General features: G+C 46.7%; 1 protein-coding gene across 1 annotated transcript; it reads right to left on the bottom strand.

The window, feature by feature from the left end:
* Positions 1-345: 345 nt before the first annotated feature.
* Positions 346-25,459, bottom strand: SPMIP11 (sperm microtubule inner protein 11). The gene is made up of 4 exons (XM_032143723.2): positions 25,335-25,459; positions 7,064-7,186; positions 1,172-1,316; positions 346-526 (listed from the first exon to the last, which is right to left on the bottom strand). The coding sequence occupies exons 1-4, from the start codon at positions 25,411-25,413 to the stop codon at positions 478-480; spliced, it is 396 nt and encodes a 131-aa protein (XP_031999614.1). The 5' UTR covers positions 25,414-25,459; the 3' UTR covers positions 346-477.
* Between the last annotated feature and the right edge of the window lie 214 nt (positions 25,460-25,673).

Below are 25,673 nucleotides of genomic sequence, written 5' to 3' on the forward strand. Positions count from 1 at the left end.
GTGTAGGAGGCGACCTCTTGCCCCAGGGCTCCGTGGGCCTCTTGTCTGTGGTCAGAGGACTTCCTGTGGCTTTCTCCCTGCTAAGGAGAAGCTTCAGTATCTTCAGAGTGTGACTACTCAAGTCCTTTCAGCATCGTGAGCTCCAGTGTGTGCCTTCCCAGATTGTGTGTGACCCCTGCCACGCATGAGGCCTGCGGTTCTTTCCAGTGCCTTGGCCCCTCACAGACCTCTCACTCCAAGGTCTGGCTTATTCAGGAATCTCCCACACACCAGCTCTCACAACAATCTGGACACTGGAATCACTCCCACCCTGACCCCACAGCTCCCCCCGTGCACACAAGCAACTTTTAGTCCAATCTGTTTACTCTGCTTTCTCCATCTCCTCCTCCCATTAGTCAGCCATCAGAACTGGGAAACTTCCTTCTTTCCCCCTCTGCACTCTTGCCACAATTCATCTTGTCTTTCTGCAGCCATATCTTAATACAGACTGAAGGTTCTGTCATTGAGAACAGAGTGATCCATAAACCTAGAAAGAAGAGATTCAGAGAGAGATTCAGCCAGGCCAGGCTGGAGAGCAGGAGATCCTTAAAAATAGCTTCCAAGAGGCGGGGTGCGGTGGCTCATGCCTGTAATCCCAGCACTTTGGGAGGCCTTGGCGGGTGGATCACAAGGTTAGGAGTTCAAGACCAGCCTGGCCAAGATGGTGAAACCTCGTCTCTACTAAAAATACAAAAATTAGCTGGTCGCCGTGGCGGGTGCCTGTAATCCCAGCTACTCGGGAGCTAATAAAGGAGAATTGCTTGAACCTGGGTGGCAGAGGCTGCAGTGAGCTGGGTAGTGATGAAAAAGTAGGGCTACTGCCAATGGGTGGTGATTTGAGGGGTGGAGAGGTAGCGACGAAGGCAGCATTGGGCTGCCACAGGAATACTATGGACACTTGTTCTGCACTAGCTCAGAAGTCACACCCACAAAGAGGAACACAAAGACACAGACAAATCTCTAACTCCTTTGAATGCCATCACGGCCCAAATTCTGGGGCCAGTTTTCTCTGGTGAGACTCAAATCTCTCCTAATTCCCTAACTGACCGGAGATGAAATAATCTCTAAGAATTGAAGTGAAGGGAAGGAGTACTTCCCTTGACCTCCCCACCCTTACCCGTCCCAGCCTAACCTGGTCATCGCGCTTTTTATGAGACAGTGGCGTGGGCTCCGGATCCACGGCGTGGTTTCCTCTGGACGCACTCCTGGATCATGGGACCACCAGAAGCTGAAGTTCTGAGCATCAGTCAAGGGGATTCTGAAGACCTGATTGGGAACTGAATGGGTAGGGGGAAGGGCAGGTTATCTAATTCCTTCAAGTTCTCTGCTCACTGTTCTGCCTCAGGGCAGCAATAGCCCAGCCCAGTCCAGCAACTGCTCAGCGGGACCAGGTGCTGAGAGGTCCTGGGAGTGTGGTCACCACACCCTGCATCACTTCTGGATTCCAGCATCTCACACCCTTCATGGTCAAATGAATCAGTCTTGGTTCTTCCTGCTGCTAGTAAGCCCATCTCCAAGAGAGCTTTCCCCAGTGCTAAGATGGTAGAAAAACAAGTGGTCAGCCCACTTGGGAAATGTGTAAGATGGGGTCCACTGATCTATTATTATTCTTTTTTCTTGGCTTAATCATCCTCATTCTCTTCCCTCCTCTTGGAAAAAATGGCTTCCTTCGCTCACTCCAAGTAATTCTCTGAAACCTAACTGATACCACCTCACATTTAGATGCTGTTAATAGGTGTCATTTATCTAGTGCCTATTATGTTCTAAATGTGGTATTAAATATTCTTAAATTTTTGTAATAATATCAGACTTTGATGCTGTTTGAAAAAGTACTTTTGGGCTGGGCACGGTGGCTCATTCCTGTAATCCCGGCACTTTGGGAGGCCGAGGCAGGCAGATCACCTTAGGTCGGGAGTTCGAGACCAGCCTGATCAACATGGAGAAACCCCGTCTCTACTAAAAAAAAAAAAAAATACAAAAATTAGCTGGTCGTGGTGGTGCATGCCTGTAATCCCAGCTACTCAGGAGGCTGAGGCAGGAGAATCACTTGAACCCAGGAGGCAGAGGTTGCGGTGAGCCGAGATTGTGCCATTGCACTCCAGCTGGGGCAATAACAGGGAAACTCCATCTCAAAAAAAAAAAAAAAAGTACTTTTGGCCGAGTGAGGTGGCTCATGCCTGTAATCCCAGCACTTTTAGAGGCCGAGGCAGGTGGATCACTTGAGGTCAGAAGTTTGAGATCAGCCTGGCCAACATGGTGAAACCCATCTCTACTCAAAATACAAAAATTAGCAGGGCATCGTGGGGGGTGCCTGTAATCGCAGCTACTCGGGAGGCTGAGGCAGGAGAATTGCTTAAACCCGAGAGACGGAGGTTGCAGTGAGCTGAGATCGTGCCACTGCACTCCAGCCAGGGTGACAGAGCGAGACTGTCTCAAAAAAAAAAAAAAAAAAAGTACTTTTACTATTTATTTGGATAAGTCTAATTCTACCAGTATAAAATTTGTATATTTTTAAAACTTAGAATTATAGCCTAATATTATGGATTGCTATATAGGGTTTATAATAATTTGTTTTAATCCCTAATAATTCATTGAATAGATGTTACATTTTTGGCTTATTTTCCTATTAATTAATTATAAGCTATTAAAAAGTTTTGCTATTAGAGGCCGGGTGCAGTGGCTCACATCTGTAATCCCAGCACTTTAAGAGGCAGATGGATCACTCCAGCCCAGGACTTCCAGAACCAGCCCAGGCAACATGTTGAAACCCCAGTTCTACAAAAAATACAAAAATTAGCCCAGTGTGATTGTGCATGCCTGTAGTACCAGCTGCTCAGGAAGCTGAGGTGGGAAGGATCGTTTGAGCCTGGGAGGTTGTTGAGGCTGCAGTGAGCCATGATTGTGCCACTGCACTCCAGCCTGGGCAACAGAGCAAGATTCTGTCTCAAACAGATAAAAATGGAAAAATATTAAAGTTTTGCTATTAGAAATAACTTACTACCCCTCTTTCCACATGTGCCTGTTTTGATTTCTGAAAGTATTTTAGGTTTTAAACTTTAATTTTGTTATAATTATAGGTTCACATACAGTTGTAACGAATAATACGGGGAAACCAGGTGCAGTGGCTCATGCCTGTAATCCCAGCACTTTGGGAGGATCACCTGAGCCCAGGAGTTCAAGACCAGCCTGGGCAACATAGCAAGACCCTGTCTCTGTTAAAAACAAAAACAAAAACAGGGAAATCATGTGTACCTTTACTCTTCCCCACAATGGTTACAGCTTACAAAACTATGGTACACTATTTGTAATATATATATATATATATATATATATATTTTTTTTTTTTGAGACAGGTCCTTCCTGTCCTCCAGGCGAATCCAGTGGGAATCCAGGTCACTGCAACTCACCTCCGGTTCAGCCATTCTCCTGCCAGTCCGATATTGGACTACAGGGCCTTTTGTATTTTTAGTAGAGACGGGGTTTCACCGTGTTAGCCAGGATGGTCTCGATCTCCTGACCTCGTGATCCGCCCACCTCGGCCTCCCAAAGTGCTGGGATTACAGGCTTGAGCCACCGCGCCCGGCCATATTGAATATATTGATACAGAACAGTTCCATCACCACCCATCCTGGAGCTGGCATTTTATAGCCACCCTCCCCAACCGCCCCGCTTTGGAAATCAGTGATCTGTTCTTCATTTCTGTAATCTTGTCATTTTAAGAATGTTATAAGAGCCGGATGTGGTGGCTCATGCCTGTAATCCCAGCACTTTGGGAGGCTGAGGCAGGTGGATCACCTGAGGTCAGGAGTTCAAGACCAGCCTGACCAATATGGTGAAACCTCGTCTCTACTAATAATACAAAAATTAGCCACGCATGGTGGCGGGTGCCTATAATCCCAGCTGCTTAGGAGGCTGAGACAGGAGAATCGCTTGAACCCGGGAGGCAGAGGTTGCAGTGAGCCAAGATCGCACCATTGCACTCCAGCCTGGGCAACAGAGCAAGATTCCATCTCAAAAAAAAAAAAGGCTGGGCTGGGTGGCTCACGCCTGTAATCCCAGCACTTTGGGAGGCCAAGGCAGGCGGATCACGAGGTCAGGAGATCGAGACCATTCTGACTAACACGGTGAAACCCCGTCTCTATTAAAAATACAAAAAATTAGCCAGGCGTGGTGGTGGGCACCTGTAGTCCCAGCTACTCGGAGATGCTGAGGCAGGAGAATGGCATGAACCTGGGAGGCAGAGCTTGCAGCGAACCAAGATCGCGCCACTGCACTCCAGCCTGGGCGACAGGTGAGACTCTGTCTCAAAAAAAAAAAAAAAAAAAAAAAGAATGTTATAAGAGTGTTATATAAGAATGTTATATAAGAATGTCATATAAGAATATTATAATGCCTGGCGTTGTGGCTCACACCTGTAATTCCAGCACTTTGTGGGGCTGAGGCGGGAGGATCGCTGTGTGGGAGGTAGCCAGACCTTGTCTCTATAAAAAAAAAAAAAAAAGAAAAAGCTAGGCATAGTGGCACATGCCTGTAGTCTCAGCTACTCGGGAGGCTGAGGTGGGAAGATCACTTGAGCCCAGGAGTTTGAGACTGTAGTGAGCTATAACTGCACCATTGTACTCAGCCTGGGCAACAGAGTGAGACCCTATCTAAAAAAAAAAAAAAAAAAGAAGAATGTTATATAAATGGCATCATACACTATGTGATGTTTATTTTTATTTTTTATCAGCTTACGTCATGCTTTGATGTCCTACATGCTTTTTAATTTTTTTTTTTGAGACAGAGTCTTGCTCTGCTGCCCAGGCTGGAGTGCAGTAGCACTATCACAGCTCATGGCAGCCTTGACCTGCCAGGCTTAAGTGATTCTCCCACCTGAGCCTCCTGAATAGCTGGGACTGCAGGCGAGCACCACCACGCCCCGCGAATTTTTTTTTTTTTTTTTTTTTTTTTGAGACGGAGTCTCACTGTGTCCCCCAGGCTGGAGTGCAATGGCGCCATCTCAGCTCACTGCAACCTCTGCCTCCTGGGTTCAAGCATTCTCCTGCCTCAGCCTATCAAGTATCTGGGATTACGGGCGCCCGCCACTATGCCTGGCTAACATTTTTTTGTATTTTTACAAAGATGCCCGCCTCGTCTTCCTAAAGTGCTGGGATTATAGGCATGAGCCACCGTGCCCAGCTGTATGTTTTATAGATGGGATTTCACCATGTTGCCCAGGCTGGCTACATGCTTTTTAAAATGTACATGTTCTCTCTTGACTATAGTGCTAAAAAGTATTATTCCTATTTCCAGATGGTTCAGAGAGGTTGTGGTTAAAGGAACTTGCCTAAAGTCACAGAATTCATTTGCAGTTTAAACCCAGTTCAATAAAATGCCAAAGCTGGTGCTTACTATTCCTCAAAGGGATAATGCATGATAATATACAATATACTTTTTTCTCCCAACAATTTTGAAAGATTAGTAAAACAATAGCTCAGGCATTTTCTCTCCCCAACATCCCGCCTTTAAACCAATGAGGGGCCCGGAGTGGCAGCTCATGCCTGTAATCCCAGCACTTTGGGAAGGCGAGGAGATGGATCACCTGAGATCAGGAGTTCGAGACCAGCCTGGCCAACATGGTGAAACCCTGTCTCTACTGAAAATACAAAAATTAGCCAGGCGTGGTGGCGCACTCCTGTAGTCCCACCTACCCAGGAGGCTGAGGCACAAGAATCACTTGAACAAAGGAGGCGGAGGTTGCAGTGAGCCAAGATCGTAGCACTGCGCTACAGCCTGGGCGATAGAGTGAGAATCTGCCTCAAAACAACAACAACGAACAACAACAACAGCAAAACCAACGAGGGAGTAGGTTAATAAAGGGTAAATGGGCTGGGTGTGGTGGCTCACACCTGTAATCCCAGCACTGTGGGAGGCCAAGGTAGGAGGATCACTTGAGCCTGGGAGTTTGACACCAGCCCGGACAACATAGCATGACTCTCTCTCTACAAAAATGTTTTTAAAATATTAGCCAGGCTTGGTGGTGCATGCCTGTAGTCCCAGCTACTCAGGAGACTAAGGCAAGAAGATCACTTGAGCCCAGGAGTTCGAGGCTGCAGTGAGCTATGATTGCTGCACTGCACTCCAGCCTGGGTGACAGAATGAAATCCTGTTTCCAAGAAAAGAAAAGGTGAAACATCAAAAAAGAGGCAGAACTAGGACTCAAACATGGATCTTCTGCTTCCAAATCTAATTCAAATTTCATTTTATTGATGAGCATGGTGGCTTACGCCTGTAATCCCAGCACTTTGGGAGGCCCAAGTGGGTGGATCACCTGAGGTCAGGAGTTCGAGACCAACCTGGACAAACCAACCTCTACTAAAAATACAAAAATTAGCCAGGTATGGTGGCAGACACCTGTAATCTCAGCTACTCGGGAGGCTGAGGCAAGAGAATTGCTTGAACCTGGGAGGCAGAGGTTGCAGTGAGCTGAGATAGCGCCATTGCAGTCCAGCCTGGGTGACAGAGCAAGACTCGTCTCAAAAAAAAAATTTTTTTTTTTCATTTTATCATATCGTGCTTACCCCACCAAGTCTACTTTCTCCCTCTTCCTCTCAGTCTCTCCTCTTGGCTCTTTTTTTTTTTTTTTCCTGCCGGATAACCATAACCAACCACATCCCAGCCATTCTTTTTTTTTTTTTTTTTTTTTTGAGACGAAGTGTCACTCTGTTGCCCAAGCTGGAGTGCAGTGGCATGATCTCGGCTCACGCAACCTCCAACTCCCGGCTTCAAGGCCTCTTGAGTAGCTGAGACTACAGGCACTCACCACCATGCCCGGCTGATTTTTGTATTTTTAGTAGAGACGCGGTTTCACTATGTTGGCCAGGTTGGTCTTGAACTCCTGACCTTGTGATCCACCTGCCTCGGCCTCCCAAAGTGCTAGGATTACAGACATGAGCCACCAAGCCTGGCCTCATCCCAGCCATTCTTTAGGAACTCAGACATATCTTTTTTTCTCCTAGCATGATGCCCACCCAAAGGTACTTACACGTCTTCAACAACACCTTCCGGACAGCTTCATGGTATCTTGTGTGGCTATTCTGGTGCACGGAATAATTCCCATCTTTTGAGATAATGGGGGGAAGCCTAGTAGGCTCTGGTTCCTTCTGGTCTGAAATTAGAGTAGACTTGTTCTGAGTACTTGGCAAATGACTATTTGATTCTCTGATTCCCTGGTGTCCATGCTAACAAGGTGCATGGCAGGGATCTCTCCTAGCCACTCACATCCAATTTTCAGGACCTCAGGAATCCAATCACCATGGCTGTGACAGAGGGGAGGGAGAGAGAACGCAGTGATCACAAGACCTCCCTTCCCACTCCCTTGCTTCTCCCTGACTCCTGGATTTTTTTCTCAGAACAAGTCTACCTGTCACCCAGGCTGTAGTGCAGTGGCACAATCTTGGCTCACTGCAAGCTCCGCCTCCCGGGTTCATGCCATTCTCCTGCCTCAGCCTCTCCGAGTAGCTGGGACTACAGGCGCCCACCACCACGCCCGGCTAATTTTTTGTATTTTTAGTAGAGACGGGGTTGCACCGTGGTCTTGATCTCCTGACCTCGTGATCCACCCGCCTCGGCCTCCCAAAGTGCTGGGATTACAAGCGTGAGCCACCGTGCCCGGCCGACTCCTGGATTTTAAGAGGCCAACTTCTGGAATCAGGATATTGGACACATACTTAGGGTTAGTGCAAGTGAAAAAGGCCCTTATCTGGGTAGACATTCCTTTCCTGGGATTGGCATATTTGCAGAACTTCAAATGGTCTAATAGTGGAAGTTATGTTTGAGCTAAGTCTTGGAGGAAAAGAAAGAGGTGGGTTACAGTAGAATCAGGAAGAGCATTTCAGACAGCAGAATGGCAAGTGTTTAGAAGCATTAGAAAGGCATCAGAGAGCTACTTGATTTGGAGCCTGGAGTGCTGGGTGAAGAGGAGAAGGACAGGAGATGGGGCTGGTAAGGTAGTGTAGTATATCGGCTACCTAGCATTCATTATGTTTGGGAATCACTCCCTATGAAGCAAAACCTGTATCTCACAATAGAGGCTGAATAGACCAGTTCTTCCTTATCCAACCTCTCTTTCAGCAAGGATATGGGCAAAGAATTTTGGCTAGGCCAATCAAACATATCTGTTTCAGATTTTGAATCAAAGAAGGTTGCAAAGAAGCAGTGGCCATATAAAGTTATCCGCTAGCGACGGGAGGTGACAGCAGTGAAGCTGCATCCTGTTTCCAGCAGCAGTATTCAGGGCCCAGCATCCTCGGTGCCAGTAGTACCCACCACAGCATTGAATGCAGTAGTGTCTGTGCCAGACCAGGTCTATGGCGTAATTCTGAGCATTGTTTCTGGTTACTATCCACCATGTGTAGTTTTCCATTCCTACTGCAGCTTTTATGTGCTTCCCAATATTTTCTTATTTTCTTTCTCTTTTTATTTATTTATGTATTTTAAGAGGGTCTCCCTCTGCCACCCAGGCTGGAGTACAGTGGTGCAATCGTAGCTCACTGAGGCCTTGAACTTATGGGCTCAAGCGACCTTCCCTCCTCAGCGTCCCGAAGTGCTGGGACTACAGGTATGAGCCACTGCATCCAGCCCCACATATATATATGTAGTTTTTCTTTTTTTAAGATGGAGTCTTGCTATGTCACCCAGGCTGGAGTGCAGTGGCATGATCTTGACTCACTGCAACCTCTATCTCCCGGGTTCAAGCAATTCTCCTGCATCAGCCTGCCAAGTAGCTGGGATTACCAGCGTGTGCACCATGCCCAGCTAATTTTCATATTTTTAGTAGAGATGGGGTTTCACCATGTTGGCCAGGCTGGTCTTGAATTCCTGGCCTCATGTGATCCTCCTGCCTCGGCCTCCCAAAGTGCTGGGATTACAGGCGTGAGCCACTACACCTGGTCCTATATATATATATATATATATATATATATATATATTTTTTTTTTTTTTTTTTTTTTTTTTGAGACAGAGTCTCACTCTGTCACCCAGGCTGGAGTGCAGTGGTGTGATCTTGGCTCACTGCAACCTCTGCCTCCTGGGTTCAAGCGATTCTTCTGCCTTATCCTCCCAAGTAGCTGGGACTACAGGCACTCACCACCACGCCTGGCTCATTTTTGTATTTTTAGTAGAGACAGGATTTCACCATATTGGCCAGGCTGATCTCGAACTCCTGACCTCATGATCCGCCTGCCTCCGCCTCCCAAAGGGCTGGGATTACAGGCGTGAGGCACTGCGCCCAGCCGATATATTTTTTAATACATTCATATTCTGCTTAAATAGGCTAGATTTGGCTTGCATCTCAGACTCCTGAACAAGGGAGGATGAGTTTGAAAAAAATTTAATTTTTTTTTTAAGTCTTTCAGAAGAGCAAGACTTGGTGAGGGAGTGAGAAAAGGAAAGCTGTTTAGGGTGGCTTCAACATTTCTGTCTCTTGGCTGTTCCATCCATTCTGTCATGCAAGCCAAAAAGGCGCTAGGCCCCTTTCCCTAGCTCCTCCGGCCAGTCTCAAATGCAGAGTAAAATCCAGCTCTTGGCTGGGCGCGGTGGCTCATGCCTGTAATCCCAGCACTTTGGGAGGCCGAGGAAGATGGATCACCTGAGGTCAGAAGTTTGAGACCAACCTGGCCAACATGGTGAAACCCCATCTCTACAAAAAATACAAAAATTAGCCGAGAGTAGTGTGCATGCCTGTAGTCCCAGCTACCGGGGTGGCTGAGGGAAGAGAATCGCTTGAATCCGGGAGGTGGAGGTTCCAGTGAGCCAAGATGACACCACTGCACTCCAGCCTGGGAGACAAGAGTGAAACTCTGTCACAAAAAAAAAGAAAAAAAAAATCCACGTCTGCATCTGACATTTTCAGTGCCTCGATTCTGTATTCCTGGAGCAGAAGTCATCCCATTCCTCAAATTTTTTTTTTCATGATTATGGATGCTTGTCAGGAACTGGATCAGTTTACCATTCTCTTTGGAAATTGCCGAGGATTGCTGACTAATCTCTGGTGGAGTGCGGCGATGCCACTTCTCTTCTGGAGTTCTTCCCCAGCTCCTGCTTTTTCCTTTTCTTCCTGGCTTGGTCTCACTCATTCATCATCTCTGTCCCTCATCTCTCTCGTTTGCCCTCCAATGAAATCTCTTTTAACATTTTCTATCTGAAATAATGGTACCACCAGAGTGGGGCACAGTTTGAATCCCCTCCCTGTACAGTTGAGGACTTGGAGAAGCAACAGTACTGAAGCCTTGGTAAGCATATAGAGTTCTGGAAGCCTGGACTGAACCACGGAGCTGATTTGTACTTCGTCACAGGTTATAGCAACGAGGCCATTTCCTGGAAGCAATATTATTGAGCGTGGTATTTGAATATGGGCAAGATAGGGGTGGTAGGATGTCCTTGGACAAATAGACTGAGGAGGCCGGGCGCAGTAGCTCACGCCTGTAATCCCAGCACTTTGGGAGGCTGAGGCAGGAGAATCACTTGAGTTTAGGAGTTTTAGACCAGCCTGGGCAACAGAGTGAGACCTCATCTCACTCCTGTGCTTAAGTGATCCTCCTGCCTCAGCCTCCTGAGTAGTTGAGACTACAGGCATGTGCCACCATGCCTGGCTAATTAAAAAAATTTTCTTTTTGTAGAGAAAGGGTCTTGGTATGTTGCCCAAGCTAGTCTAGAACTCCTGGGCTCAAATAATCTTCCCGCCTCGGCCTCACACAGTGCCTGGATTACAGGCATGAGCCATCACACTCTGCCCCAAGGTACATTTCTCTAACTTCAGAAGGTTTATCCATTTGGAAAGGCAGAGGGGCTCAGTGGCTCTGGCCAATTCATTCTTGGCTGAATTGTGCCACTTATGCTCCTGTTTGAAAAGCCAGAATGGGCCAGGGACAGTGGCTCATGCCTGTAATCCCAGCACTTTGGGAGGCTGAGGCGGGTGGATCACTTGAGGTCAGGAGTTCGAGACCAGCCTGGCCAACATGGCAAAACCCTGTCTCTACTAAAAATACAAAAATTAGCCGGGCATTGTGGCACATGCCTGTAGTCCCAGCTACTCCGGATGCTGAGGCAGGAGAATCGCTTGAACCTGGGGGGGCAGAGGTTGCAGTGAGCCAAGATTGTGCCACTGCACTCCAGCCTGAGCGACAGAGTGAGACTGTCTCCAAAAAAAGAAAAAAAGAAAAAGAAAAAGAAAAAGAAAAGAAAAACCAGAACAACAGTGCCCTCTGCTGGAGTCTAAGAATGGGCTCTCCAGCTGTCTCCTAACAGGTGGTTCACCAAAGAGGCAGCTCAGAGAGGCAAGGAGACTAGGAGATTGAGCAGAAGACATTCCAGCCAGGCTTGGGAAGACTACCTTTTGTGTCCTCTAACAAGATCCAGGAAATGAGAACGTAAGTAAGACAAGTTCAGCTTTTACCAGAAACTCAAGGTTGAGCCTTTCTTTAAAGAAATTCATTTGGAATTGGAAATGGGAGCAACTCTGAGGACTCATTAGTGAATTCCTCAGGGAAGGGGAATGATAAGGACAGCAGTGGGATAAACTGGAGTGAGGCTCTTTGGATGTGCACATCTTGAAGCTCAGCGTGTCTGTGGCTAGAGGGCAGTCACCGGAGATTCTGGCAAGGAGAGGTCATTTGTCTCAATTGTCTCAAGACAAGAACAGGCATAATCTTTCCCTACCATCCAAATCTCGCAGAGATTTTCTCTGTGACTCCGGTCAATGAACAGTGTTCTGGGTGCCTGGACTTGTGTTATGGTGAGAGCTAGGCTGGCACAAGATTTTCATACAACAAGGCAAGGAGTTGTCTCAAAGAAGGGCCAGATTAGAGGGAATTTGTCTAGAATAAAGAACAAGGCCCTCCTGGACCAAGAGGAGTGTCAGGTATGAAGCTAAGAATAAATAGGATGGCCGGGCACAGTGGCTCATGCCTGTGATCCCTGAACTCTGGGAGGCCAAGGCAGGTGGATCACCTGAAGTCGATTGTTCGAGACCAGCCTGGCCAATATGATGAAATCCCGTCTCTACTAAAATACAAAAAATTAGCTGAGTGTGGTCACATGTGCCTGTAATCCCAGCTAGTCAGGAGGCTGAGGCAGGAGAATCGCTTGAACCTGGGAGGCAGAGGTTGCAGTGAGCCGAGATCGCCCCACTGTACTCCAGCCTGGGCAACAAGAGCAAAACTCTGTCAAAAAAAAAAAAAAAAAAAAAGAATAAATGGGAGAGCAGAGTTCAAAGCTGGTGTTGAGAGAGATTCAGCAAAGGACAGGACTGATACCGGATTGTGCTTCCCTGGGCAGGACAGAAGGGAAAGCTCTGGCACTCAAGACCCCAGAGTAGAAGGTAAACGAACCCTGGAAGCTGGACTGAATCTGCAGGAGCAACCAGTATTAGAAAGAGGAAGGGTGAGCCTAGGAGGGACAGGAATCTCCCAACTGGTAGACATAAGAGTTCTGGGCAGGCTGGGCGCGGTGGCTCACGCCTGTAATCCCAGCACTTTGGGAGGCTGAGGCGGGCGGATCACGAGGTCAGGAGATTGAGGCCATCCTGGCTAACATGGTGAAACCCTGTCTCTACTAAAAATACAAAAAATTAGCCGGGCGTGGTGGCAGGCGCCTGTAGTCCCAGCTACGCGGGAGGCTGAGGCAGGAGAATGGCGTGAACCCCGGGGAGGCGGAGCCTGCAGTGAGCCGAGATCGCGCCACTGCACTCCAGCCTGGGCGACAGCAAGACTCCGTTCCAAAAGAAAAAAAAAAAAAGAGTTCTGGTCACTGGTTGGGGTGCTCTTCTGTGGGCAGTGAGTTGACCAGCCTCCTTCAGGGCCTAGATGAAACATCCTTTGAAGCCAGCCAGCGTTTTTTGTACCTCAAGGAATCTTATGGTTAAAAATATTGCTTTCCAGGTATCTTATCTTGGCAAGTATGTCCTGAGTAGTGGACAGAGATATTCTAGCCACAGGAAAGGTATATGTTCTATATGTAAATAGTGAACTTACATATGATTTATAACTTTTCCTCCATCATCTGTTGTAAAGTTTTATGTGCTAGGTCTCAGGTACGTTACATACATTATTTTATTTAATGTCCACAATACTTTTTTTTTTTTTTGAGGCAGAGTCTCGCTCTGTTGCCCAGGCTGGAGCGCAGTGGCATGATCTCAGCTCACTGCAACCTCCGCCTCCCAGGTGCAAGAGATTCTCATGCCTCGGCCTCCCAAGTAGCTGGAATTACAGGCACCTGCTAACACATGCGGCTAATTTTTGTATTTTTAGTAGGGATGAAGTTTCACCATGTTGGCCAGGCTGGTCTTGAACTCCTGACCACAGGTGATCTTCCTGTCTCGGCCTCCCAAAGTGCTGGGATTACAGGTGTGAGCCACCACACCCAGCCTCTCCACAATAAGTCTATAAGGCAGACATTATTGTCTCCATTTATAGGTGAGGAAACTGAGGCACTATGAATTTGCTTAGTGTGAGTTAGCCTCCTGAATTTGAACATCTTTGAATCCTTGATGAACTGAGTTTCTTTTTGTTTTTGAGTCAGTCTCACTCTGTCACTAGGCTGGAATGCACTGGTGCAATCATGGCTCACTGCAGTCTCAACCTCCTGGGCTCAAGTGATCCTCCCACCTCAGCCTCCCAAGTACCTGGGACTACAGGCATGCACCAACACACCTGACTAATTTTTTATAGAGACAAGGTCCCACTGTGTTGCCCAGGCTGGTCTCAAACCCCTGGGCTCAAGTGATCCTTTTGCCTCAGCCTCCCAAAGTGCTGGGATTGCAGGTATGAGCCACTGCACCTGGCTTAAACTGAGTTACTGAAGTCAAGGATAGACCAAAGTATGTTCCCCACACCCATTTGCCTCTTTGATTTTTCTATTTTGATTCTTTATCAGGAGGAAAAGGTAGGAAGGAGGCAGGGACTGGCAGAATGTTTGATTACACGTGTTGACTCACCTTTGTGAGTTTTCATTATGACTCTAATAAGGAAAGCTTGAGTGGGCCCTTTTGAGTTGAACGTTAATACACTCACACCTACTAGGAGGGAAAAAAAGCGTATCGTTCTTCAAGGAAAAATTGTGAATGACTTAAAAATATCATGATAGTAAGAGTGTTAAGAATGAAAAGTGTGATGGGCCGGGCGCGGTGGCTCACGCCTGTAATCCCAGCACTTTGGGAGGCCGAGGCGGGCAGATCACGAGGTCAGGAGATCGAGACCATCCTGGCTAACATGGTGAAACCCCGTCTCCACTAAAAAATACAAAAAATTAGCCGGGCGAGGTGGCGGGCGCCTGTAGTCCCAGCTACGCGGGAGGCTGAGGCAGGAGAATGGCGTGAACCCCGGGGGGCGGAGCCTGCAGTGAGCCGAGATCGCGCCACTGCACTCCAGCCTGGGTGAAGGAGCGAGACTCCGTCTCACAAAAAAAAAAAAAAAAAGAATGAAAAGTGTGACTATTAATAGGTTCATTTTTATAGTTGCTGTTAAAGGCCTAGCTAGGGGACCAGGCAAGGAATGTGGCTGATTTGAACCACAGAATGGTTGAAGTGCTAAAACCAGATGGACAGAAAGATGTCAAGCAGTTTGAGTGAATGTATTAACAAGGTGAAATCAACCAGGAAGAAACTGGGACCAGGGAACCATTCTGGAGACAAATGAGAGTCTTCCAAGATTGTTTAGCTTGTGGAAAAGGGTGAGTAGAGATTCAGGAACTGTGGGTTCCCTGAATTAATGGACATAGAATTTGGGATGAGAAAGACCAGGGTAAGCAAGGTAGATGTGGGCTTGCTAGGAGACGAAGAGAATGCTGTATTTTACCCATAATCTCCCTGCCCCACGTTGTGAATTTCCCAAACCAGTTCTGAGGTAATAGAAAAGTATGAGGCATGTTCCCCATGGTGGTCCATAAGGTCAAACCCTTCCCAGCTAGCCATGGATTTCAAGCAACCTCAGCAGCACCAGGATTCAGAACCATCTGAGCTCTGTTGCACTTTTCTGCCCATATGTTAAATAAGATGAGAACTAAGAGTTTACCATTTAACTTAGCATTATGTGAGTCATTGGTAAATGGATACAGCAGGGTTTTGTTTTGTTTTGTTTTTTAGAGAGAGAGAGAGTCTCATTCTGTTGCTCAGGTTGGAGTGCAGTGGCATGATTATAGCTCAATGCATCCTCGATCTCCTGGGTTCAAGTAATCATCTCTCCTCAGCCTCCCTAATGGTTGGGACTAAAGGTGCGTGCCACCATGCCCAGCTAATTTTTTTGATTTTTAGTAGAGATGAGGTCTCACTCTGTTGCCCAGGCTGGTCTAAAACTCCCAAACTCAAGCGATTTTCCTGCCTCGGCCTCCCAAAGTACTAGGATTACAGGCCTGGGCCACTGCACCCAGGCTGAAGCAGTTTTAACGGTGTGGTGATGGCAAGTGCCTGGGTTGGCGTGGGCTCGAGAGACAATGGCAGATCCAGAGACAGGCTGGGCATGGTTGCTCACGCCTGTAATCCCAGCACTTTGGGAGGCCGAGGCAGGCAGATCATGAGGTCAGGAGATTGAGACTATCCTGGCTAACACGGTGAAACCCCATCTCTACTAAATATACAAAAAATTAGCTGGGCATGGTTGCGGGCGCCTGTGGTCCCAGCTGCTCAGGAGGCTGAGGCAGGAGAATGGTATGAACCTGGGAGCCAGAGCTTGCAGTGAGCTGAGGTCGCGCCACTGCACTCCAGCCTGGGCAACAAAGCAAGACTCCGTCTCGAAAAAAAAAAAGAAGAAGAAGAACCAGAGACAGAAAAAACAACTCTTTTTTTTTTTTTTTTGACACCGAGTTTCACTCTTGTTGCCCAGGCTGGAGTGCAATGGCATGATCTTGGCTCACCGAAAGCTCTGCCTCCTGGGTTCAAGCAATTCTCCTGCCTCCTGCCTCAGCCTCCTGAGTAGCTGCGATTACAGGCATGTGCCACCATGCCCGGCTAATTTTTTATTTTTAGTACAGACAGGGTTTCCCCATTTTGGTCAAGTTGATCTTGAACTTCTGACCTCAGGTGATCCACCCGCCTCGGCCACCCAAAGTGCTGGGATTACAGGCATGAGCCACCACGCCTGGCCAAAACAGACAACTCTTATGTCTACGGGGAACAGGGAAATAGGAAATGGGGGGTTTTAAGATGGAAGAATAATTTTTTTTTTTTTGAGACTGAGTCTCATTCTGTCGCCTAGGCTGGAGTGCAGTGGCACGATCTCGGCCCACCGCAGCCTCCGCCTCCCAGGTTCAAGCAATTCTCCTGCCTCAACCTCCCAAGTAGCTAGGACTACAGGTGTGCACCACCACACCCAGCTAATTCTCGTATTTTTAGTAGAGATGGGATTTCACCATGTTGGTCAGGTTGGTCTTGAACTCCTGGCCTCAAGTGATCCACCCGCCTTGGCCTCCCAAAGTGCTGGGATTACAGGCGTGAGCCACTGGGCTCAGCCGGAAGAGGAAATTATAGACGGACAAATTAATGCAAGAGTGAGAAGAATTATTGGAGTGGTGTTTTGGAGAAGGCAAAAAGAAATGGGATCTGGTCAAAAATGGAGGGGGTTTGTCTTAATAGGTGCGTGGGCCATTCATTCATGATAATAGGAGATATATGGGCACAGATGCAGGTAGATGGATAGATGTGGTTTGTGATAGCTTATGGAAATTATCTACCAATTGCTTCTGTTTTCTCTGTGAAATAGAAGGCAACTCATTATATGAGAATGAGGATGGGACAGGAGGTGTTGGAGGTTTGAAGAAACAGGAGAAGGTAGGAAAAGGCCTTCAGGAGACTAGGAGAGTGAATGGAACAAGGAAATGTAGTTTGACTCTGGGCAGCGATAATCACTAAACTCAAGCGGACAACAAGACCCACTTGAGTTTGGTGATCATGAATTTAAAGCAAGGGTAATTGGCATTTTTTTTTTTTCTAGACTGTGAATATAAACTTCTCTTTCCAGGAATTTTGATATAATCAGGATGGTAGTGGGGAGAGGAGGGTGGAGAAAGAAATGAGGGCAATAGCTTGAGGGGACCACGTGGCCAAGGGAGGTTTCTTCCCTTGCCCTTCCCCTGCCAGATGGAAGAGATTATATTATATTTGTATACTGATGGAAATGATCTGGGAAGAAGGAGAATCCTGAGGGAGAAGGTAATAGTTTTAGGAGCAAAATCCTTAAGTAGATGAGAAGGGATGGGCTCCAGTACACAAAAGGAATCAGTTTATTCATTGAGCCTGAGGGAATGGAGTGGAATGTTAGATGTGATGATGGAAAGTCTCTGATTCCTTCTAATTTTCTTAGTGAAATAAGGAGCAAGGAAGTTAGCTCAGAGTGAGAATGGGAGAGGGGCTTTAGAGATTCAAGGAGGGAGATGTGAAATAGTTGACTTGAGGATTGGGAGAGTGACTAGGGGAATATGATAGGATTGTCAGGCTGCCCTGAGTTCCCACTTGACATCTGTGGTTACAGTACTCATCACTCTAGGAAGACTAAACATCTTAGATAAAAGCCAAATACAGTCACCTTTGTCGCGACAGTTTTCTCTGGAGCACAACACTTTTCACGGCCTTATAATGAACTCCTAGAGGTCAGCCTATGTGTCTCACAGCTTGGCCATGTGGGCACAGACTTCAGCTCTGGGGCAGTTCAAGTGGCTTCAAGAAAATACTAGGAATAGAACAAAATTACCATTGAATGTAATTTTCAGGTGGAAGATTGAATGATATGGTTGAAGCCAAACTTGGCGGAGGGTAGCCAAGTTGCCTGAATGTCTTTGTGAAAAGGATAGTGGCATCAGAAATACTATTCTATGGTTCCTTTTGTTATGAGGTCATGGATGATGTGCACAGTGCATAGCTATGTTAGGGTTTGCACTATTAAAAAGGCTGTCAGAACTAAGAGATGAATTTCAAGGCTGGGATGCAATGAAAGCAGTCTGCTCAAAGTGGGAGGTGGAGGTAACCTGCTACAGTTTTGGCTTTGAATTTTTTCTCAATTTTGAATCTGCTCTTATGAAGATGAAGCCCTAGCCTTCGCTCTACACATGACAAGCTCCTCATTCTTCAGGCTGTTGCTTAAACATTAATTCATTGAATTCTCTGTCTAAAGAGGGCCTCTTGTTGGGCATGGAGGCTCATACCTGTAATCTCAGCATTTGGGGAGGCTGAGGCAGGAGGATCACTTGAGCCCAGTTTAAGACAAGCCTGGGCAACATAAGGAGACCCTGCCTCTCCAAAAAAATAATAATAATAATAAAAGTTAAAAAAAAAAAACAAAATAAAGTGGGCCTCTCCAAGTTACCCTTCATTACAGCATCTTCAAACTCAGTTGTCCGTAAGGGCCAGGCAGATAATGCTTACGAGTAAAGCAAGCTGGGTAAGAAAACTGTACCATCTGAAGGGGAAGCTGCTACTTTATTCTAGCTGTTTGTTGTCACTTACAGCCACAGTTTAGGGCCAGTGTGGCCAAATCTAATTTTTTTTTTTTTGAGACGGAGTCTCACTTTGTTGCCCAGGCTAAAGTGCAGTGGCACAATGTCAGCTCACTGCAACCTCCGCCTCCCTGGTTCAAGTGATTCTCCTGCCTCAGCCTCCCGAGTAGCTGGGATTACGGCACGCACCACCATGCCCAGCTAATTTTTGTATTTTCAGTAGAGACAGTGTTTCGCCATGTTGGCCAGGCTGGTCTTAAACTCCTGACCTCAGATGATCCACCTGCCTTGGCCTTTCAAAGTGCTTGGATAGGCTGGGCATGGTGGCTCACGCCTGTAATCCCAGCACTTTGGGAGGCCAAGGCAGGTGGATCACGAGGTCAGGGGTTCAAGATCAGCCTGACCAACATGGTGAAACCCTGTCCCTACTAAAAATACAAAAATTAGCTGGGTGTGGTGGCAGGCTCCTGTAATCCCAGCTACTCAGGAGGCTGAGGCAGGAGAATTGCTGGAACCTCGGAGGCGGAGGTTGCAGTGAGCCGAGATCGTGCCACTGCACTCCAGCCTGGGCGACAGAGCGAGATGCCATCTCAAAAAAAAAAAAAAAAGAATTATAAAGTGCTTGGATTACAGGTGTGGGCTATTGTGCCCGGCCCCCAAATCTAATTTTTAAAGAGAAGTCAGAAATGTTGGTTTTACATAAAATGTCTGGATTTTTAGATGTTGGTCTAAATTTTTTTTTAAAAAAGCACTCTGCAAGCTGAGCATGTCATCAGGCTACATCTGCCAGCAGTTTAGGACTTCTGTTCTATTGCATTGCCGCTTTATTTTCCCCCTAGCACTCGACACAATTTGTATCTTGTTTATTTATTTACTAGTTTTATTGTCTGTGTTAATCATTGTTGTATTTCCAGTGTCTTACACAGTGGCTGGCACAATCAATTCCCAATAAATAAATAATTGATGTTGGATTAGAGGGGGAGTCTGGCCTGGTGCTTTACTTAGAAGCTTTTTATATATTCTTAATATTATCGCATACATGATTTATACATATGACTATATATGTATGGGTTTATATATGTGTGTATATGTGCATGTAGATATACACCCATCTATATATGGCAAATATTTTCACTCAGTCTCTCTCTTGATTTTAACTTTATGATGTCTTTTGATACACAATTAAATAATTTTTTAGTAAAAACTGTCAATATTTTCTTTTAGGCTTCTGGGCTTAATGTCTAATAAAGAAAGATTTGCAAAACCCTGCTAAGAATATGCAAATATTCTACATTTTCTTCTAATATTTCTGTAGTTTTATTTATTGAACTGTCTAATTCATCTGAAATTGATTGATTGAGACAAAGGCTTGCTCTGTCACCCAGGCTGGGAGGCGCGATCTTGGCTCACTGCAATATCCGCCTTCTGGGTTCAAGTGATTCTCCGGCCTCAGCCTCCCAAGTAGCTGGGCTATAGGCATGCACCACCAAGCCCAGCTAATTTTTTTGTATTTTTAGTAGAGATGGGGTTTCACCATGTTGGTCAGGCTGGTCTCGAACTCCTGACCTCAGGAGATCTGCCCGCCTCGGCCTCCCAAAGTGCTGGGATTACAGGTATGAGCCACCGTGCAGGCCTCAACTTTCATCATATAGTATTTGTTAATTGATTCAAGCTTGCTAGCTTGATGCCTAGTAGCAAGATTATGCCAGGGGTGTGTAGTTGGTAGGAATTCGTAGGCGCTGATTAGGTGAGCCAGACCCCAGCAACAAATTGATCACGTTTAGCTCAAGATGCCTCTCAGAAGGATGGGATTAGTGGTAACTGGTTGCCATGTCAAATGGTGATTTCACTAAATTCTTGTCCCAGAAGGAAAATTCCTATTTTCTTTGGAAGAATATGTTTGAACTCCTATATTGAGTTTTCAACAATAACGCCAATGGAGTTTTAGGGGCTTTTTTTTTTAAGCAATCTTACTCTATCGCCAGGCTGGAGTGCAGTGGTGCAATCTCAGCTCGTTGCAACCTTCATCTCCCGGGTTCAAGAGATTCTCGTGCCTCAGCCTCCAGAGTAGCTGGGATTACAAGTGTGTGCCACCACCCCTGGCTAATTTTTGTATTTTTAGTAGAGACGCGGTTTTGCCATATTGGCAAGGCTGGTCTTGAATTCCTGGCCTCTAGTGATCTGCCTGCATCAGCCTCCCAAAGTGGTGGGATTACAGTTGTGAGCCATTGCGCCTGGCCAAAGTTTGAGTTTTAAACACAGGAAACAAATCAAACTATTGTTTTGGTATTTGCATATAGTAGTTGGACTATATAATTATGATTCTCTGACGTGTGTGCAGATGTGTGTGTATGTAAGAGAGAGGGAGAGAGATGAGGGATCAGAAAGAACCCATCCAGTTACTCTTTCCCTTGCAGAACACTATTCTGAAGTTGTAGAATGTTGTTAACTCTCAGGAAGTTGCCCAGGGGTTATGGGAGGAGGCTGCAAGGTTTTGACTCTATACAGTAGTTAAGTCAACAATTCTGGCCATTAGCAAAGTTACCATTTAGCTCCAGTGAATGGTGAGCTCCTAAGAACCACTTGCTGGGGAGAAGTGAATAATTCTTTTTTTTTTTTTTATTTTTATTTTTTTTTTTGAGACGGAGTCTCGCTCTGTCGCCCAGGCTGGAGGGCAGTGGCGCAATCTCGGCTCACTGCAAGCTCCGCCTCCCAAGTTCACGCCATTCTCCTGCCTCAGCCTCCCCAGCAGCTGGGACTACAGGCACACGCCGCCACGCCAGGCTAATTTTTGTATTTTTAGTAGAGACAGGGTTTCTCTGTGTTAGCCAGGATGGTATCGATTTCCTGACCTCATGATCCGCCCACCTCGGCCTCCCAAAGTGCTGGGATTAAGCCACCGCGCCTGGCCATGAATAATTCTTCATGAAAGCCCAACCGACATTTGAATTCAGGGTTTGGGGGTTAACAGATTCACCTAGAAAGGCTGACCATCAATCATTTGCACAGTGGCATGCTTACAGGAAAAAGACCTGCATCATTTGTCCTCATAAATAAAATGTTTAAGAGCACAGACAGATAAGTTAGACAATTTGGAATCAAATTCTGGCTCTATTGCTGTGGTCTTGCATAAGTAAGTTAACCTCTTCGAGCCTCAGTTTTCTTTCCTTTTTTTGTTGGGGCGGGGACGGAGTTTCGCTTTTGTCGCCCAGGCTGGAGTGCAATGGTGCGATCACGCCTCACTGCAATCTCTGCCTCCTGGGTTCAAGCAATTCTCCTGCCTTGGCCTCCCAAGTAGCTGGGATTACAGGCATGTGCCACCGTGCCTGGCTAATTTTTGTATTTTTAGTAGAGGTGGAGTTTCACCACGTTGGCCAGGCTGGTCTCGAACTCCTGACCTCAGGTGATCCACCGCCTCGGCTTCCCAAAGTGCTGGGATTACAGGCGTGAGCCACCGTGCCCGGCCTGAGCCTCAGTTTTCTTACTGATAAAAAGAGAACAGTAATACCTACCTCACAGGAATGTTAGAGTATTAAATGAAATTAAGCGGCCGGGCGCGGTGGCTCACGCTTGTAATCCCAGGACTTTGGGAGGCCGAGGCAGGCGGATCACGAGGTCAGGAGATCGAGACCACGGTGAAACCCCGTCTCTACTAAAAATACAAAAAATTAGCCGGGCGTGGTGGCGGGCGCCTGTAGTCCCAGCTACTCGGAGAGGCTGAGCCAGGAGAATGGCGTGAACCCAGGAGGCGGAGCTTGCAGTGAGCGAAGATCGCGCCACTGCACTCCAGCCTGGGTGACAGAGCAAGACTCCATCTCAAAAAAAAAAAAAAAAAAAAAAAGAAATTAAGCATGTAGCGTGCTTAGTACAGTGCCTGGTATACTGCATAATAAGTAGTTGTTTATTATAAAGTGCTTGAGCCAACAAAAGTATGGATTAATTAGAAACCGGCAAGTTGAAATCCTTTGTCCATATTTTGAGAGAGTAACAGGAGGGTGTAAAATTGGGGTGGAGGGGAAGTGAGCAGGGAGTACGAGTGGCATATTTGATGTTCAATCTTCCCTCTAACCTTACATTCCACGGGTTTCGCCAAGCCTCCTGCCTCTGATTTTCTGCCACCAGAATGAGAAAACTTAGATAGTAGATGATATCGGGATACTTCTCTGTCATCCCACAGAGGGCTCTTGTTTTTATAAAGTAAAATCTTCCACTTCGTCTAGCCTATAAAGAAATGATGCCCAGGCCTCTTTGGATCAGTATTAAGTCTTGTTCAACAGTGCTTAAGTAGCTAACTGGGTAGGACAACTGGTCGGCTGTATACTCAGTTTCTTCATGGTGAGGGAATTCTATCTAGTAGGGGTAGGTAGGATTGGAGCAGCCAGGAGAGGCTTAATCTTGGCCTGGAAAAAGGGAAATTTGTAGGTTTCCCAAAGAGTTTGTTTTTCTGAAAGAGAATAGAGAACAGCTCCTCTTTATTTGGAGATAAAAACAGTCCCATGGCATAATGCTGGGACCCAGCTGGGGTTGGGAGGGGAAGGGCTTGTATAAGGATATTAAGGAGTCTCTAAGGTCCATCAGGGGTACGCTTTGTACAAATCTTACCTGGAAGCTGGATAGTAAAAGAGAACTTCTTTGATGGAATTGCAGAGGACAGAGAGTGACCAATGGAGGCCTGTGTAAGATTGTTCTTTACGATCTTTTTTTTTTTTTTTTTAGATGGAGTCTTGCTCTGTTGCCAGGCTGAAGTACAGTGGCGCGATCTCGGCTCACTGCAACCTCCGCCTCGCGGGTTCAAGCGATTCTCCTGCCTCAGCCTCCTGGGTCACTGGGATTACAGGTATGCACCACCATGCCCAGCTAATTTTTTTTGTATTTTTAGTAGAGATGGGGTTTCACCACGTTGGCCAGGATGGTCTCGATCTCTTGACTTCAGGATCTGCCCACCTCAGCCTCTCAAAGTGCTGGGATTACAGGCGTGAGCCGCTGTGCCCGACAACAATTCATCTTTTAAGATGTAAATGAATTGTCATAGCTCCTATAAAGCCTCCCCTAGCTTCCTGTTTTACAGTTATTCAAACTTATTTATTCATCCATTCACCCTACAAATATTTATGCAACCTCTATTATGTGTGAGGCATGGCTAGGCATTTTGAATCTAATGTAGATCTGCTCACTGCCTACTAAAAATTCAATGGATCTCTATAAAATTAAAATACTTGGCATGGCTAACAGCATCTTCAGTTATCTGGCCCCTTCCTAGTTTTCAACGTCTGCCTCCCACTTTACCCTTTATCTGTACCCACGAACTTGGAATTCACTTAATGTGGTTCTCTCTTAGGTCTCTGTTCCTTTGTCTGTGCTATATCCTTCTTCTTTTTTTTTTTTTTTTTTTTGAGACAGAGTCTGTCTCTGTCGCCCAGGCTGGAGTGCAGTGGCTCAATTTCGGCTCACTGCAAGCTCCGCCTCCCGGGTTCACACCATTCTCCTGCCTCAGCCTCCCAAGTAGCTGGGACTACAGGCGCCCGCCATCACGCTCGGCTAATTTTTTGTATTTTTAGTAGAGACGGGGTTTCACCATGTTAGCCAGGATGGTCTTGATCTCCTGACCTCGTGATCCGCCCGCCTCGGCCTCCCAAAGTGTTGGGATTACATGTGTGAGCCACTGCGCCCGGCCATCCCCTTCTTTTTAGTGAACGCCAATCATCCTTTAACACCCAGTTCCCGGCTGGGCGCGGTGGCTCACGCTTGTAATCCCAGCACTTTGGGAGGCCGAGGCGGGCGGATCACGAGGTCAGGAGATCGAGACCACGGTGAAACCCCGTCTCTACTAAAAATACAAAAAATTAGCCGGGCGTGGTGGCGGGCGCCTGTAGCCCCAGCTACTCGGAGAGGCTGAGGCAGGAGAATGGCGGGAACCCGGGAGGCGGAGCTTGCAGTGAGCCGAGATCGCGCCACCGCACTCCAGCCCGGGTGACAGAGCGAGACTCCGTCTCAAAAAAAACACACCCAGTTCTGGAAGCATTTCCTGTGTGAAGTCTTCTCTGAAGGATTCCCCCATCCTCCACTCCCTCGTTCTTATTCCAAATCCAATAGTATCAGGTACTTCCTTCTTAGTGGCTCTAGAACATTCCATATTTAATGTAATCATACAATATATTGCAATTTTTGTTTGCACACTTATCTTTCTCATCAGATAGTCGCTTTATAGCAGAGGTCTTAACCCTAGTCACCGACATAATGCCTGGCACATAAAGCCTGGTGCTTAACAAATGTTGGTTAAATGAGCAAATGAATGACTAAGAATACACTTATTTGGTTGAACAAATTGTGTGTCTTTTTTTTTTTTTGAGATGGTTTCGCTCTGTCGCCCAGGCTGGAGTACAGTGGTGTGATCATGGCTCACTTCACCCTTGACCTCCTGGGCTCAAGTGATTCTCCCACTTCAGCCTCCCAAGTAGCTAGGACCACAGGCATGCACCACCACACCCAGCTAATTTGTGTAACTTTTCATAGAGATGTGGTCTCACTATGTTGCCCAGGCTGGTCTCGAACTCCTGGACTCAAGCAATCCTCCTGCCTTAGCCTCCCAAAGTGCTGGAATTGCATGTGAGCCACCGCACCTGGCCCAAATTGTGTCTCTTAGGAAGGATATTAAATGACAGGAGAGCAAAGCTGAAAGGATATTGTCCCTATTCCACAATTTTAACTAGTGTAACTGTTGGTCTTGGAGGATAAATCTCTAACCCCAGGTAGGAAAATAAATAGCTAGGAAGTGGCTACGAAGCGTCTAGGTAAAGAAGTGGCCCTTCTAACCCTCTACCCTATATTCCCCTTACTTGTTTCTTCAGTTGCGTTCCTTTTCTTGTTCTGAAAGGAATTTTGATATCCCAATAGATACAAGTTGAAGAAGGCCATCTCAGATCCTCCCTGGCCTCTTCTGGAATGTCCAGGTTGGAGCACTGGACTCTGTGCCTGGTAACCATGGTAATGTCCTAAGAATTACCACAACTGACACTCCCTTTGTCTAATGAGGCACAGGATTTATAGGTTCACAGTGGAGCTGGAGTGGGAGTGGGCTAAATAACTTCAGGAAAATGGAGGAATCAATTGTCAGTACACCTTTTCTTGACCTAGTCTTCTAGTGTAAGCTTCAGAAGGCAGTGAGTAGAAAGAGC

This window comes from Hylobates moloch, unplaced genomic scaffold (assembly GCF_009828535.3).
Source record: "Hylobates moloch isolate HMO894 unplaced genomic scaffold, HMol_V3 SCAFFOLD_22, whole genome shotgun sequence".
In the NCBI taxonomy this organism is placed as follows: domain Eukaryota; kingdom Metazoa; phylum Chordata; class Mammalia; order Primates; family Hylobatidae; genus Hylobates; species Hylobates moloch.

Coding starts and splice junctions, on each gene's coding strand:
- SPMIP11 (XM_032143723.2), bottom strand. CDS start 25,413: ATGGCCTTCTTCAACTTGTATCTATTGGGATATCAAAATTCCTTTCAG. Junction 1,317..7,063: donor GAAGGTGTTGTTGAAGACGT/GTAAGTACCTTT, acceptor CTACCCATTCAG/TTCCCAATCAGGTCTTCAGA. Junction 527..1,171: donor ATAAAAAGCGCGATGACCAG/GTTAGGCTGGGA, acceptor TCTTCTTTCTAG/GTTTATGGATCACTCTGTTC.